The 12811-nt window shown below is 33.5% G+C and overlaps 1 protein-coding gene across 2 annotated transcripts; it reads right to left on the reverse strand.

Moving 5' to 3' along the window:
• Positions 1-314: 314 nt before the first annotated feature.
• Positions 315-12504, reverse strand: LOC143256607 (xibalbin-1-like). 2 transcript variants are annotated; one of them, XM_076514027.1, is made up of 4 exons: positions 12475-12504; positions 6953-7040; positions 2261-2318; positions 315-680 (listed from the first exon to the last, which is right to left on the reverse strand). In XM_076514027.1, exons 1-4 carry the CDS (start codon positions 12487-12489, stop codon positions 542-544), a joined length of 300 nt encoding a protein of 99 aa, XP_076370142.1. In that variant the 5' UTR covers positions 12490-12504; the 3' UTR covers positions 315-541. The 2 variants fall into 2 exon arrangements, with proteins under 2 accessions (XP_076370142.1, XP_076370143.1); XM_076514028.1 differs by lacking the exon at positions 12475-12504 and adding an exon at positions 11216-11363.
• Between the last annotated feature and the right edge of the window lie 307 nt (positions 12505-12811).

Consider the following 12811-nt stretch of genomic DNA (forward strand, 5'->3'; position numbering starts at 1 on the left):
TCAATTTTTCGAATATGTTTTTCATTTATAAACGTCATAAAATAGTATTTGTTTTTCAGCTTTCAGGTGCGTGTGTGTGTTTTCTTATAGCAAAGCCACATCAGGCTATCTGCTGAGTCCATCGAGAGTCAGCTCCCAGTATTTACAATATAAGCAAGCAAATAGTATATTCTGTGTGCTCATAAAATGTATTTATTTCTGTTGGGTTTTTTTTTCTACTTATCTGTTATTTCAGCTTTCGAGGTTTAAAATTATTAATGAGTATATAAAAAACGCGATGTTTTAATGGAGTGCGTTAAACATTTCACCAATAGTACCTGTATGAGACTTTTATTTAATAGCATACAGCATGTGTGTCACGTTATCAAGAAAGTGTATTTCTCAGCGAAATCCAACAATCGCTAGACATTTATGTGCCATTAATTAGCTGCGTGTAAAGAACAAACAAAGTATCCAGAAGGGAAAGTTCACTTATTTCATAGCCACAAAAAAAAAGCTCATTCCAGATCCTATAGCATCAAGTTTGTCAAGTGTTTTTTTCTCATCTTCCCCAGCTCTGGAAGAGGCCCTGTCTCTGACAACGGCAGTTAGTTCCCCACAGATTACACCGACAGGAGGAGCCACCGCAACAGGAGTTTGGTCGAATGTCACAACTCCTTCCTCGTCGAATACATGTTCTCCTACAGATGAATAAATAGTAATAAATAATATTATATTAATTTATAGTTCGTAATTTCCACACGATTTAAATTTCCCTTTTTGCCTCAACTAATTTATACCAATAAGAACTGTATTCATTGCACCTAGATCTATGCAAGCGTGTGTTCATGATTAAATGAATATAATAAATTACCCCCACAACTAAATGTTCCTTAAGTGTTATTGTGTAGAATTATTTTGTGATCGAGCTACCGATTAAGATATAGAGTAACTTTATCCTGTAATACCTCTAACTGGTGATGATTATCAAAACATATCACTTGACGTAATGCCAACCGTAGGATTGTCTTCTCTGTTTTGTTTTGTTTAATTCAGTATTGTAATACGATTTGTTCTAATGTTCCATTAAATTGTAAGATGAGAAATGTAGTAGTTGGAATAATTTTCCACACACATTATATATATATATATATATGCTAGTTTGAGGTTGAGATTTTATTAAATAGAACAGCAAAGCGTATTCTAACTGTATTTTAGAATAGAGTGGAGGGTGTTTGTTTTCTTTTAAATAGAACACCGAAGCGTATTGTAACTATATTTTAGATTAAAGTGAGGTTGAGGTTTTATTAAATAGAACAATCAAGCTTATTTTAATTGTATTTTAGAATAGAGTGGGGATTAAGGTTTTATTAATTATATTTGTTTGTTTTAAATTTCGCTCAAAGCTTCACAAGGGCTATCTGCGCTAGCCGTCCATAATTTTGCAGTGTAAAACTAGAGGGAAGGCAGTTAGTCATCACCACCCACTGCCAATTCTTGGGCTACTCTTTTACCAACGAATAATGGGATTGACTGTAACTTTATAACGCCCCCATGGCTGAAAGGGCGAGCATGTTTGGTGAGACGGGGATTCGAACCCGCGACCCTCAGATTACGAGTCGAGTGCCTTATCCACCTGGTCATGCCTTGGTCTGTTAAATAGAACAACGAAGCGTATTCTTACTGTATTTTCTATATTCAACGTTAAAGGGTGACCTACACCTGGTGACTAATAATGAAATTCACGATGTTATAGATTTTGAAATTGTTATCTGTTGCTGCTACTCCTTTATTTTATTTCTGTTATTTGGAGAATTTCTAGAGAAACAAAATCTTTTCCAAATACTTTAAATGTTATTTTCGCAAATGCTTTCCACTAAATATTCTGTATTCTGTATTATTTTACAATTGGTATAATATTAATGTTATTTTTTATGTACACTTCTACTGTTATTGAATTTTATTTATAATGTAAGATAACTGGTTGGATAGTAATAATTATTATACATATATATACTGTACACGTATTTTCCTTCAGATTTCTATTCTTGTCCAAATAGTAAACCAGAAAATGAGCTTCAATATTTTAGATAAAATTAAAACCTGTTGTCTTAGAGCTTAATTAAAATAACTCAGATAATGACTGTGTTTTACATAACTAAGAATCGGTTGAATAACGTGGCCATCGCTTTCACAAATGGTATAGATGTGTCTGCAATCAATACGGAAATAATCGTATCAAATGGAACGAAAATATTGAGGAAGATGAAGGTTTACTTACTTGTACGCTAAAGGCAAGATTTCCAGCAGTTTCTCTCGGTATTTCTCAAGCTGTTCTTCTAATGGAATGTAAAACAAAAAATAATCAAATATGTTTACAGTTTGGATAAGAATCAGAAAGAATAACAATGAGTTGATCAAACGTGAAGATGAAAAAAACAGAAATGTCTTTTGGAGGACGATATGATTCATCTAAAACACATATTTAAAAAAAAATGGTTTGTTTGTTTTTTGAATTTCGCACATAGCCACTCGAGGGCTATCTCTGCTAGCCGTCCCTAATTTTGCAGTGTAAGACTAGAGGGAAGGCAGATAGTCATCACAACCCACCGCCAACTCTTGGGCTACTCATTTACCAACGAATAGTGGGATTGACTGCACATTATAACGCCCCCACGGCTGAAAGGGCGAATATCTTTGGCGCGAACGGGATGCGAACCCGCGACCCTCAGATTACGAGTCGCACGCCTTAACACGCTTGGCCATGCCGGGCTCACATTATAACGCCTCCACGGCTGAAAAGAGGAGCATGTTTTGTGCGACGGGAATTCGAACCCGCGACCTTCGGATTTCGAGTCAAGTGCTTTAACCACCTGGCCATGCCGGGCCAAAAAGCATTTTTTGAAACTTTTCAGTGATTTCATATTGTTATAAATATAACAGAAAAACCTGTTATTGGATGACGATATTATTTTTACAAGTCTGTTTTTGTTTGAAGTTAAGCACAAAGCTACATAGAGGTTATCTGAAGTTAAACACAAAGCTACATAGAGGTTATCTGAAGTTAATCACAAAGCTACATAGAGGTTATCTGAAGTTAAGCACAAAGCTACATAGAGGTTATATGAAGTTAGGCACAAAGCTACATAGAGGTTATCTGAAGTTAAGCACTAAGCTACATAGAGGTTATCTGAAGTTAATCACAAAACTACATAGAGGTTATCTAAAGTTAAACACAAAGCTACATAGAGGTTATCTAAAGTTAAACACAAAGCTACATAGAGGTTTTCTGAAGTTAAACACAAAGCAACATAGAGGTTATCTGTGCTCTGCCCATCACAGATATCTGAACCAGGTTTCCAAGAGCTGTAAGTCCGCAGACATATCGCTGTGCTACTGCGTAGCTCATTTTAACACAAACTGTAATTGTAACAAATATATTTGGGAAGGGAAAAAGACAAACAATATTATAAACCAATATTTTAGACTCCATATCTATAAAAAATAAGAACTTATGTCTTATAAACGTAGAAAGTTTCTAGTTCCTTTGCGACTTCTTAACGCATTGTAAGTAATTTTTGTGTTTTCTCTAATACCATGCTATATAAATAATAAACCCATAATAAAAATATCAGGAGGTTTCGAGACTGTAAAAACACAGCATCAACAACGAAATTCTCTTTTTAACATCTCCAGTAATCCTTAATAAACCTTTTCTCTTTAAGATTTGTTTCTTCCTCCTGTTTGCTTCTAAATTATACAGTTTATAAAAGAAAAATACTTTGAACCAGTTATTAATTATATTTTATTACATTTTCTTTTTGTCTCCCCGCTAGTACAGCGGTATGTCTACGGACGTACAACGCTAAAGCAGGGGTTAGGTTGCCCCTGGTGGACACAGCAGATAGCCCGCTGTGGCTTTGCTATAAGAAAAAAACACACTTTTATTTTTATACTTTGTTATACTAGCGCCATCTATTGGGTTATTTGAGATTGACTACCTCGTTTTCCTTTGGGAATAATTTTCGGAGAAAATAACAAATATACCCGGAAGTTGATTTTTAAATTTTCTAATAAAGTTAGATTTCGGACAACAACTTACATAACATACTTATCTTACGTAACTTACAACAAAAACGTGGTTACATTCTATTAAGAGTTTACTTTTCAAACTTGTAATGAAGAAACCGTTGAAGATATCAAAAACGATATAAATATTAAAGTGTTTCTTTCAACTATAAAGACATATGATATCTTACCAAACTTAGAGTGTTTCTTTCAAATACGTAAACATATGGTTTCTTACCAAACATAGAGTGTTTCAATGTGTAAACATATGATATCTTACCAAACTTAGAGTGTTTCTTTCCAATATGTAGACATATGATATCTTACCAAACTTAGAGTGTTTCTTTCCAATATGTAGACATATGATATCTTACCAAACTTAAAGTGTTTCTTTCCAATATGTAGACATATGATATCTTACCAAACTTAGAGTGTTTCTTTCAACTATAAAGACACAGGGTATCTTTCCATATTTAAGTATTTCTTTCAACTATGAAGACATATGACATCTTTCCAAACTTACAGTGTTTGCTTTAACTATAAAGACACAGGGCATTTTTCCATATTTAAGTGTTTCTTTCAACTATGAAGACATATGGTATCTTTCCAAACTTCAAAGCATTAATTCATTGCGTGCCCAATATATTAAAGCTATAAAGAAAAGCTATTTAGTTTTCGCGTGACTAACACCGTTAAATCAATAGATAAGTTAGGCTAATGACGTAAAGTAACACCTACATGTGTAATACATTTTCTTGAGAAAGCACAACGTTGTTATATTTAGGTACAATATTTAAATGAGTAAATATTACAACATGGACGGAAGTGATAAAATTTGTCAACACGGTTAATGAATTTTCTAGTTTTTTTTTTTTTATTATGGTTTGTTTTTCTTACAGCAAAGCCACATAGGGTTATCTGCTCAGCCCACCGAGGGGAATCGAACCACTGATTTTAGCGTTGTAAATCCGGAGACATACCGCTGTACTAGCGGGGGGCTTTTATTATGGTAATTGATGTAAAATTATTCTTACTAGAGTAATACAGGTTATTTAATTTCGTAACTCAGTCATTATCTTCCGAGATGTTTTTTTAACTAATCACCTGTGTCTTGTTTTACACACAGTTCAGACTTAGATATATATATTTTTTATCATTTCTTTAATTCATTGAAAATGCTAAGTCTGTGCAGTTCCCCCTCGGCCACTTGATATAAAACTTATAACTCCAAAAATTGGGTTTCGATACACGCACTGAGCCAATTGTAGTTTGTATTTAACAGCAAACAAACATTATGACTACCAACCTAAGTAAATAAATTAGCACTTGTTAGCAAATAAATATTTTCGTTTACGGATTAATTCATTATGGAGCTCACTTACCTACCAGACCTGAAACCTCGATTTATTTCTATTTTGTTCTCAACATAGAGGGATACAACAGTGTTAACATTTCTTTCCACGAGACCCAGTCGCTTTATTATCGTTTTAATACACCTGTTGACACGTTTATGCTACACGAAGCGTGCTTAATACAAATATAACCTCATTGCACGAAGCTTCCAGTGAGTGTAGCGTCCATTCATATTTGCGATAGATGAAGTGATTATATGAATAAGAAACATGTGGTCTCGAAGGGTGATAATTACACCATAGCAGGCCAGCTATCTAATGTTAACAGCGCCAAACAAGCGAGTTTCTTTTACTGTATACAGATACTAGTTTTATTATTCTAAATTGCCCGTGACGCTATAAAAGTATACTCTTGACACCATAATCGGCCAACTAACTGTACTCGAAAAGCAAATCGGCCAATAAAGTCTCACCTTAACCCTGTTCAAAGTTGGAATCTGTCTAAACGAAATATTGCGCTCCATTAAGTTTCTGTTTAAATGAGTAACTGAGAAACAAATAAACGTTTTGTTGGCGACGTCTAGTGTTTTCAAGATGTTATATGCTTGTGTGTAAAACTCCATATAAATAAGACGTTAAAATGTGCTCAAGAGCAATCATTGAAATTATTGTTGTCAGGATTGGAACGTTGCCAAAAACTTTCTACTTTGTGCAGTTAAGAAACCTTTACACTGTTTACTATCTTGAATATCCTATCAGTAACTGCTGAATCAACCATTTTTATGTTCTGAATCAACCAATGATATTCTCTTTTGTATTTAACAGTTTTATGTTCTGAATCAACCAATGATATTCTCTTTTGTATTTAACAGTTTTATGTTCTGAATCAACCAATGATATTCTCTTTTGTATTTAACAGTTTTATGTTCTGAATCAACCAATGATATTCTCTTTTGTATTTAACAGTTTTATGTTCTGAATCAACCAATGATATTCTCTTTTGTATTTAACAGTTTTATGTTCTGAATCAACCAATAATATCCTCTTTTGTATTTAACAGTTTTATGTTCTGAATCAACCAATAATATCCTCTTTTGTATTTAACAGTTTTATGTTCTGAATCAACCAATGATATCCTCTTTTGTATTTAACAGTTTTATGTTCTGAATCAACCAATGATATCCTCTTTTGTATTTAACAGTTTTATGTTCTGAATCAACCAATAATATCCTATTTTGTATTTAACAGTTTTATGTTCTGAATCAACCAATGATATCCTCTTTTGTATTTAACAGTTTTATGTTCTGAATCAACCAATGATATCCTCTTTTGTATTTAACAGTTTTATATTCAGAGACACGTGATTACCACGAAGCTTATAAACATTCATAATTGGTTGAAACAGCTCGACATATACTTTTATTGTCATTTTAACATTCGGCCACTCATAAATATCGTGAAGGTTAATAATCGTTCATAATTAATTAATACGGCTCAGGCATAGTAATATAAAAAAAATGTTATTTAGAGTGAAAAAAACTCACTTTACTTACCGTTTATACTGTAGGCGTAACCCACGATTGTGTCTACCAATAACGCCAGACCGATTAGTGCAGCTATAACTATAAACTTCATGATTGGCTAGAGTAGGGTGGAGAAATTTTCAAATAAAATTATACATATAATCGACTCGTATGGAAGTTATATGACAGTGAAACAAAATGGGCAAAATTAGTCATATCCTATATACGAGTTTTACTGAGTTCACGTAATCACATAAAGAACAATCCATATTTTACATCTTCTCTGTTGTCCCATTTGTTAAGGAATTTTAATCTTGTAATAAAAACACCACTCCATTATTTCTGTCACACTATACTTAAAGTGGCTCGTTTGTCTGCACAAACAACTTCCTTCCTTTCGAGACGTTTAAACATTAGAGAGTTTTTGAGTTCACACTTGGTCTAACAACATAGTAGAATATGTCAGTAAATATATGTATTAAACATGTGAAGAGTAGAACCCGGGAAGGCAGCGATAAACACAACCGTAAACCTCCCATCTACTGGTTTGTTAAACAAACTAAATTATGTTCATGTAATCTACGTGTTCGTAGCAATAAAAGCCTGTTTGGCAAATAATTAAAGTCGTGAGTTATGTGATCTTTCTTTCTCCTTATACAGGTTTTATGTTATTTTTCACGAGAATATTCCTCAGTTATACAAACATTTGCTTGTTTTGATGTCATTATATAATGTGTTATAACTCTGTTAAAGCTGATGTGAGACTTTGTTTAAACGTCTGGTATGTTTGTTATGACGTCAATGTCTTTTGCTGGCGAAGCGTGATTATAATCAATTGTATTTATCATAAGTCAATAGTATTACATTTTAAAACACTATTTATTCATTCGAACCATTGGGATTTTCTACGCTTCATGTTTATCGAAGGAAAATTATACGCTGTTAGTGATTATGTAAAACATTTGTAACTTGTAAATACATTTTTTCTACGTCCAATAAATGTACTCTGTTGCGAGAGACATTTTGGATAACTTGTCTTTAAGTGGTGTTTTCGTCACAGCCTAAAATCGGCTTCGACCATTTTACGCATGTGCATAACGATTGAAACATTTTGCTTTTAAAGTGAGCTGATACAAGATACCAAATTAAATTACGTTGACAGGTATCTTGGCCGTTGGCAGTTCTTACGTGTAAGATCATAAGACAAGAGTTATAACGCCAACATTGTCTAATCCAACAAGTAACGTTGTTATCTTATAGCCAAAGTAAAGTCTGAAAGCAGTAATTATTCCAGAAGGAACTTCAGCGTTACGGTGACTAAATTTACTACTCATGAACAAAACAGGTATTGTCTGAAATACTACTAGCATTAGTCAGAGGGCTGGCATTTTTAGGTACTTCAAAAACTCATGGAAAAGAAATTAGACTTATGAATATCTTTTGCCTTTATCAAGACCTGATACATTACCGCAAGTACCTCTAGGTGAAACCTTTATTCATTTATCACCTGTCAAGAAATTAGATGTTATACAACCAATTTGATTATTTTAATTGTCTTCAGATCACCAATACCAATGAGATGACGCAGTGTTTGAAATTCATTAGCCAGCAAGTGAAATATATATTTAATTGTCACCTTTGTGACTGTTTTAGAAACTTCTATAGGTCCACCTGTGGTTATCGTGTTAATCAAAACTTGAGTCACGAACTGTATACGTATATATTTATATATATCTCATTACCATTATCGGTTAAGTTGTCAACTTTCTGTCATAACGGATGATGTATATCAGTATATGTTGGCGAAGCCTGTGCTCCGTCTGTGTAAGATCTTCACTTCAGTAGGGACAAAGATGGTTAAGTTAAACCATCTTTCGACTCGCAATCCGAGGGTCACGGGTTCGAATCTGTATCGTACCAAACATGATCGCCATTTTAGCCGTTGGGGCGTTATAATGTGAGTATCAGTCTCACTATTCGTTGGTAAAAGTGTAGCCCAAGAGTTGGCGGTGTGTGGTGACGGCTAACTGCCTTCCCTCTAGTTTTACACTGCAAAATTAGGGACGGCTAACGCGGATAGCTCTCGTGTAGCTTTGCACGAAATTGAAAAACAAACAAACGAACAAAATCATCTTACATAAGCAGTTTCAAAAATAAACTTTCTATGGTGTTTCCCATCGTATATGTTTTCTTAGCTCAAACTGACATATCACGTCGTTAGTGTGTCAAAATGATATGTTACTCACGGTGTTTCAAAATTATTCACGTGAGGATTCAAAATATTTATTACCTTTTTACGCAGTGATGTTTAAAGAAGCTTTATGTCTGAAGTGAAAAAGAAAAATAATTTTAACGAATGGTTTGATCACTCTGGGAGTTTATGTTGTGGATTATGAAACTAACAAGAATTCTATTTAGAAGAACGAAACTTACTGTTAAAATATTTTTACTGAGAAAACACAACCGTGAGAAATACAATTTTTGCGATAGAACATTTCAATAGGTATTCTATGTTTGAAATTCGTATTTATGTTCTATTCACATTGCGTGTTCACATTATAATATCAACTTGGGATGAGTTAGAACATTCTGATCTGGATAGGAAGCAATATACGGCCACGGTAAACGGAGATGAGTCGTAATGACGCCAACATGAACATTATTTCATGTACACATAGTAGAGGGACATCACCTACATTTCTCAGTAGTCAGTAAAAATATATTTATATGTCTTTGTTTTATCGATAACTTTATTAAAAAGACGAGTGAGTGTCTATAGATAAATGTCCTTGAAAAATATTACAGAATTAATACTTAACTCGAGTTGGGGTGGATCAGCTTCTGATAAGTCTATAAGGACGCATCGATTCTCGTTCGCATTCAGGCTTCTATAACGTTACAGAATAATGTTATTCGTTTGAAAAGGTCGCAAGTGGGAGGCAAGCTTAACTGAAAACACCCCCTAGAAGTCTCATTAAGGTTTTGAGTTCGTCGACAAGTGGAAGATGATAAACGTGAACACGAAAAAAAAAAAAAAATGCAACAACTCTAAAGATCAAGGGCCGCGTGCTCTTTAAACGTGTATTTTAACAATATGATACATAATAATAGAAAAGTTGGAAACGAGAATTATTTTTAATTTATGATGCAGAGGATTATGGTTGATCTTATAGAACATTAGAAAAAGATAAAATAATCAATTACGAGGAACATTCATACATAATTAAATTAAAGTGTGGATTCCTGAGATATTTCTATAATTTCAAAGCTCCATTTTGAATTAAAAAAAACATTTGACAGGTGAATTTCTTATAAGAGTTATAAGTGATGTAAGGCAGGCTAAATTACAACCAATTTATATATATTGTGTATTGACAAATAGATTTAAGTTTACTGTAATTTACTTATGTGGTTTGAAGTGTCAATACAAATTTGGATTCCCGTGAAATCTTTCAGAAAACAGACTGTATACAACAATTTCAATTTTCAATGAACACTTTAAAAATCAAAATAATTTCAATTGAAATAAAATAACAGTTAGTCTATTTTCAAACAACAACCTTCGACTATATATGTGCATCTGTCTCTTGCGCTCACATTCACTTGATTGTCTTAATCAGAGCTGAAATTATCCAACAGTATCTGTTCGACGGTAATATGAATTGTGTTTTATATAGTACTATATGTTTTAACAAGGTATCAAGCTTAAACACATGTGCCCAGTAATACGAATTGTGTTTTATATATTACTATATGTTTTAACAAGGTATCAAGCTTAAACACATGTGCCCAGTAATACGAATTGTGTTTTATATATTACTATATGTTTTAACAAGGTATCGCTTAAACACATGTGCCCAGTAATATGAATTGTGTTTTATATATTACTATATGTTTTAACAAGGTATCAAGCTTAAACACATGTGCCCAGTAATACGAATTGTGTTTTATATATTACTATATGTTTTAACAAGATATCAAGCTTAAACACATGTGCCCAGTAATACGAATTGTGTTTTATATATTACTATATGTTTTAACAAGGTATCAAGCTTAAACACATGTGCCCAGTAATACAAATTGTGTTTTATATATTACTATATGTTTTAACAAGGTATCAAGCTTAAACACATGTGCCCAGTAATACGAATTGTGTTTTATATATTACTATATGTTTTAACAAGGTATCAAGCTTAAACACATGTACCCTGTGATACGAATTCTGTATTCTTTCATTAAACTCTATAGGATTACGACCGTAAGAATATTATATATATAGCACCATCTACTTACCCGTTCTTGTATCTTACGTTTACTTCAACAACGATTTATTTAAGCGGTTTTTCAGTAAGAGCTGGGCCACTCCAGCTCTCTGAACTTTATTTATTTACTATTACGAGCATGCGTAGAAATGGTGATCAATAGATTAATATTAGTTTCAAGTGTGCTTACTGTTGTGGTACGTTAAGCACGAGATGCTGGTGGTTTCTCGGGATTTCGACAGAGGGTTGAAAGTCAGAATTCACTTTGTAAGAAAAAAACAAGCTGCATTTGCAAGAGTTCATAAATGATGTCAGTTGTGACTGTTTGTTTAGAATTTCGAGCAAAGTTACACGAGGGCTATCTGCGCTAGCCGTCCCTAATTTAGTAGTGTAAGACTAGAGGAAAGGCAGCTAGTCACCACTACCGATCGTCTATTTTTGCATTACATTTTTACCAACGTATAGTGGGACTGACCGTCACATTGTAGCGACCTCAAAGCTGAAAGGGGGAGCATATTGTAGGTGATGGGGATTCGAACCCGCGACCCTCAGATTACGAATAAAGCATCCTAACCATCTGGCCATGCCGGCCCCCCATCTTTCGACAGTGTACGGGTTATAGGTTATTGTATCTTTGTATTAAATTGATTTGTTTTCTTAGCATTATGGTGCGTAGTAAAGTATTTCCCTTCTATCAGCATTTCAAATTGTATTTATGTTTAATTATAATGACAGAAGGTTCAGATAAACTGTAGATGCTGGACAAATATTGTCTTTAAGGCAAAATTTATTTTCTTTTACATCCATCAGTTCTTTAAGGCTAAATTTATTTTCATTTACATCCATCAGTTCTCAACCGAAAATATTTTTAAGCACGTGTTCTGAGTCAAATTTACATCTTAAGGTGCCAATTTCTGACTTATTGTACTTGTTTGAAAATGGCATGTCTCAGCAATGACGATATAAAAATACTGATATGTTAACATTTGCTCTTTCTCCAACTGACAAGTCTTATAAAATTCAGCGTAGGCGTGCTTCATGTCTGGGTGGTCTCCATGTAGTCTCCAAGTAGAATTTGCAAGTATTTATAAGTGTATATATTTAAATATATAATGATAAATTAGCTTAGAGAGAATTCTACTGCATTACAACATAGTAAAATGCATGGCAAATAAACTTTAAAATCGTTTTGAGAGAAACGTTGTAAAGTCACGAAGAATACGTCATGCTACATAAAATTTCCAGATAGTTGCAGTGAAACAGTATAAAAAAGCAACATTTGAAACATACCTGCTCTTCATACATCTCGTTTATTTTAATAATTTGTAGACAACAGATTAACTTGGTCGTGTAATTTGTTAACTGGAACCGAATTCATCTAAAATAATAGAGAAAAACAACAGTCAGAAAAACCAAGAATCGCCGTGATATAGTTGCCTGCAAGCATGGCAAATTACAAGTAACTAGATCGTAAATAATACCTGGGTGTTCACATTTCACGACATTAGATTATGAGCACGTTGTACGGTTACTTTACACTGAAACCGTGCTTTAATCGCAGCTGCATGTATTGTATGTTGTAAACTATCATATTACACAAACCTGGAAGTAAACGCTGTCCCAGTTT

Source organism: Tachypleus tridentatus, chromosome 7 (genome assembly GCF_004210375.1).
Source record: "Tachypleus tridentatus isolate NWPU-2018 chromosome 7, ASM421037v1, whole genome shotgun sequence".
Lineage (NCBI taxonomy): Eukaryota > Metazoa > Arthropoda > Merostomata > Xiphosura > Limulidae > Tachypleus > Tachypleus tridentatus.

Excerpts from the sequence above, each read along its gene's own strand:
- LOC143256607 (XM_076514027.1), bottom strand. Across the intron at positions 2,319-6,952 it reads TTACGCCTACAGTATAAACG|AAGAACAGCTTGAGAAATAC; the intron begins GTAAGTAAAGTG and ends ACATTCCATTAG. Across the intron at positions 681-2,260 it reads ATCTTGCCTTTAGCGTACAA|GAGAACATGTATTCGACGAG; the intron begins GTAAGTAAACCT and ends ATTCATCTGTAG.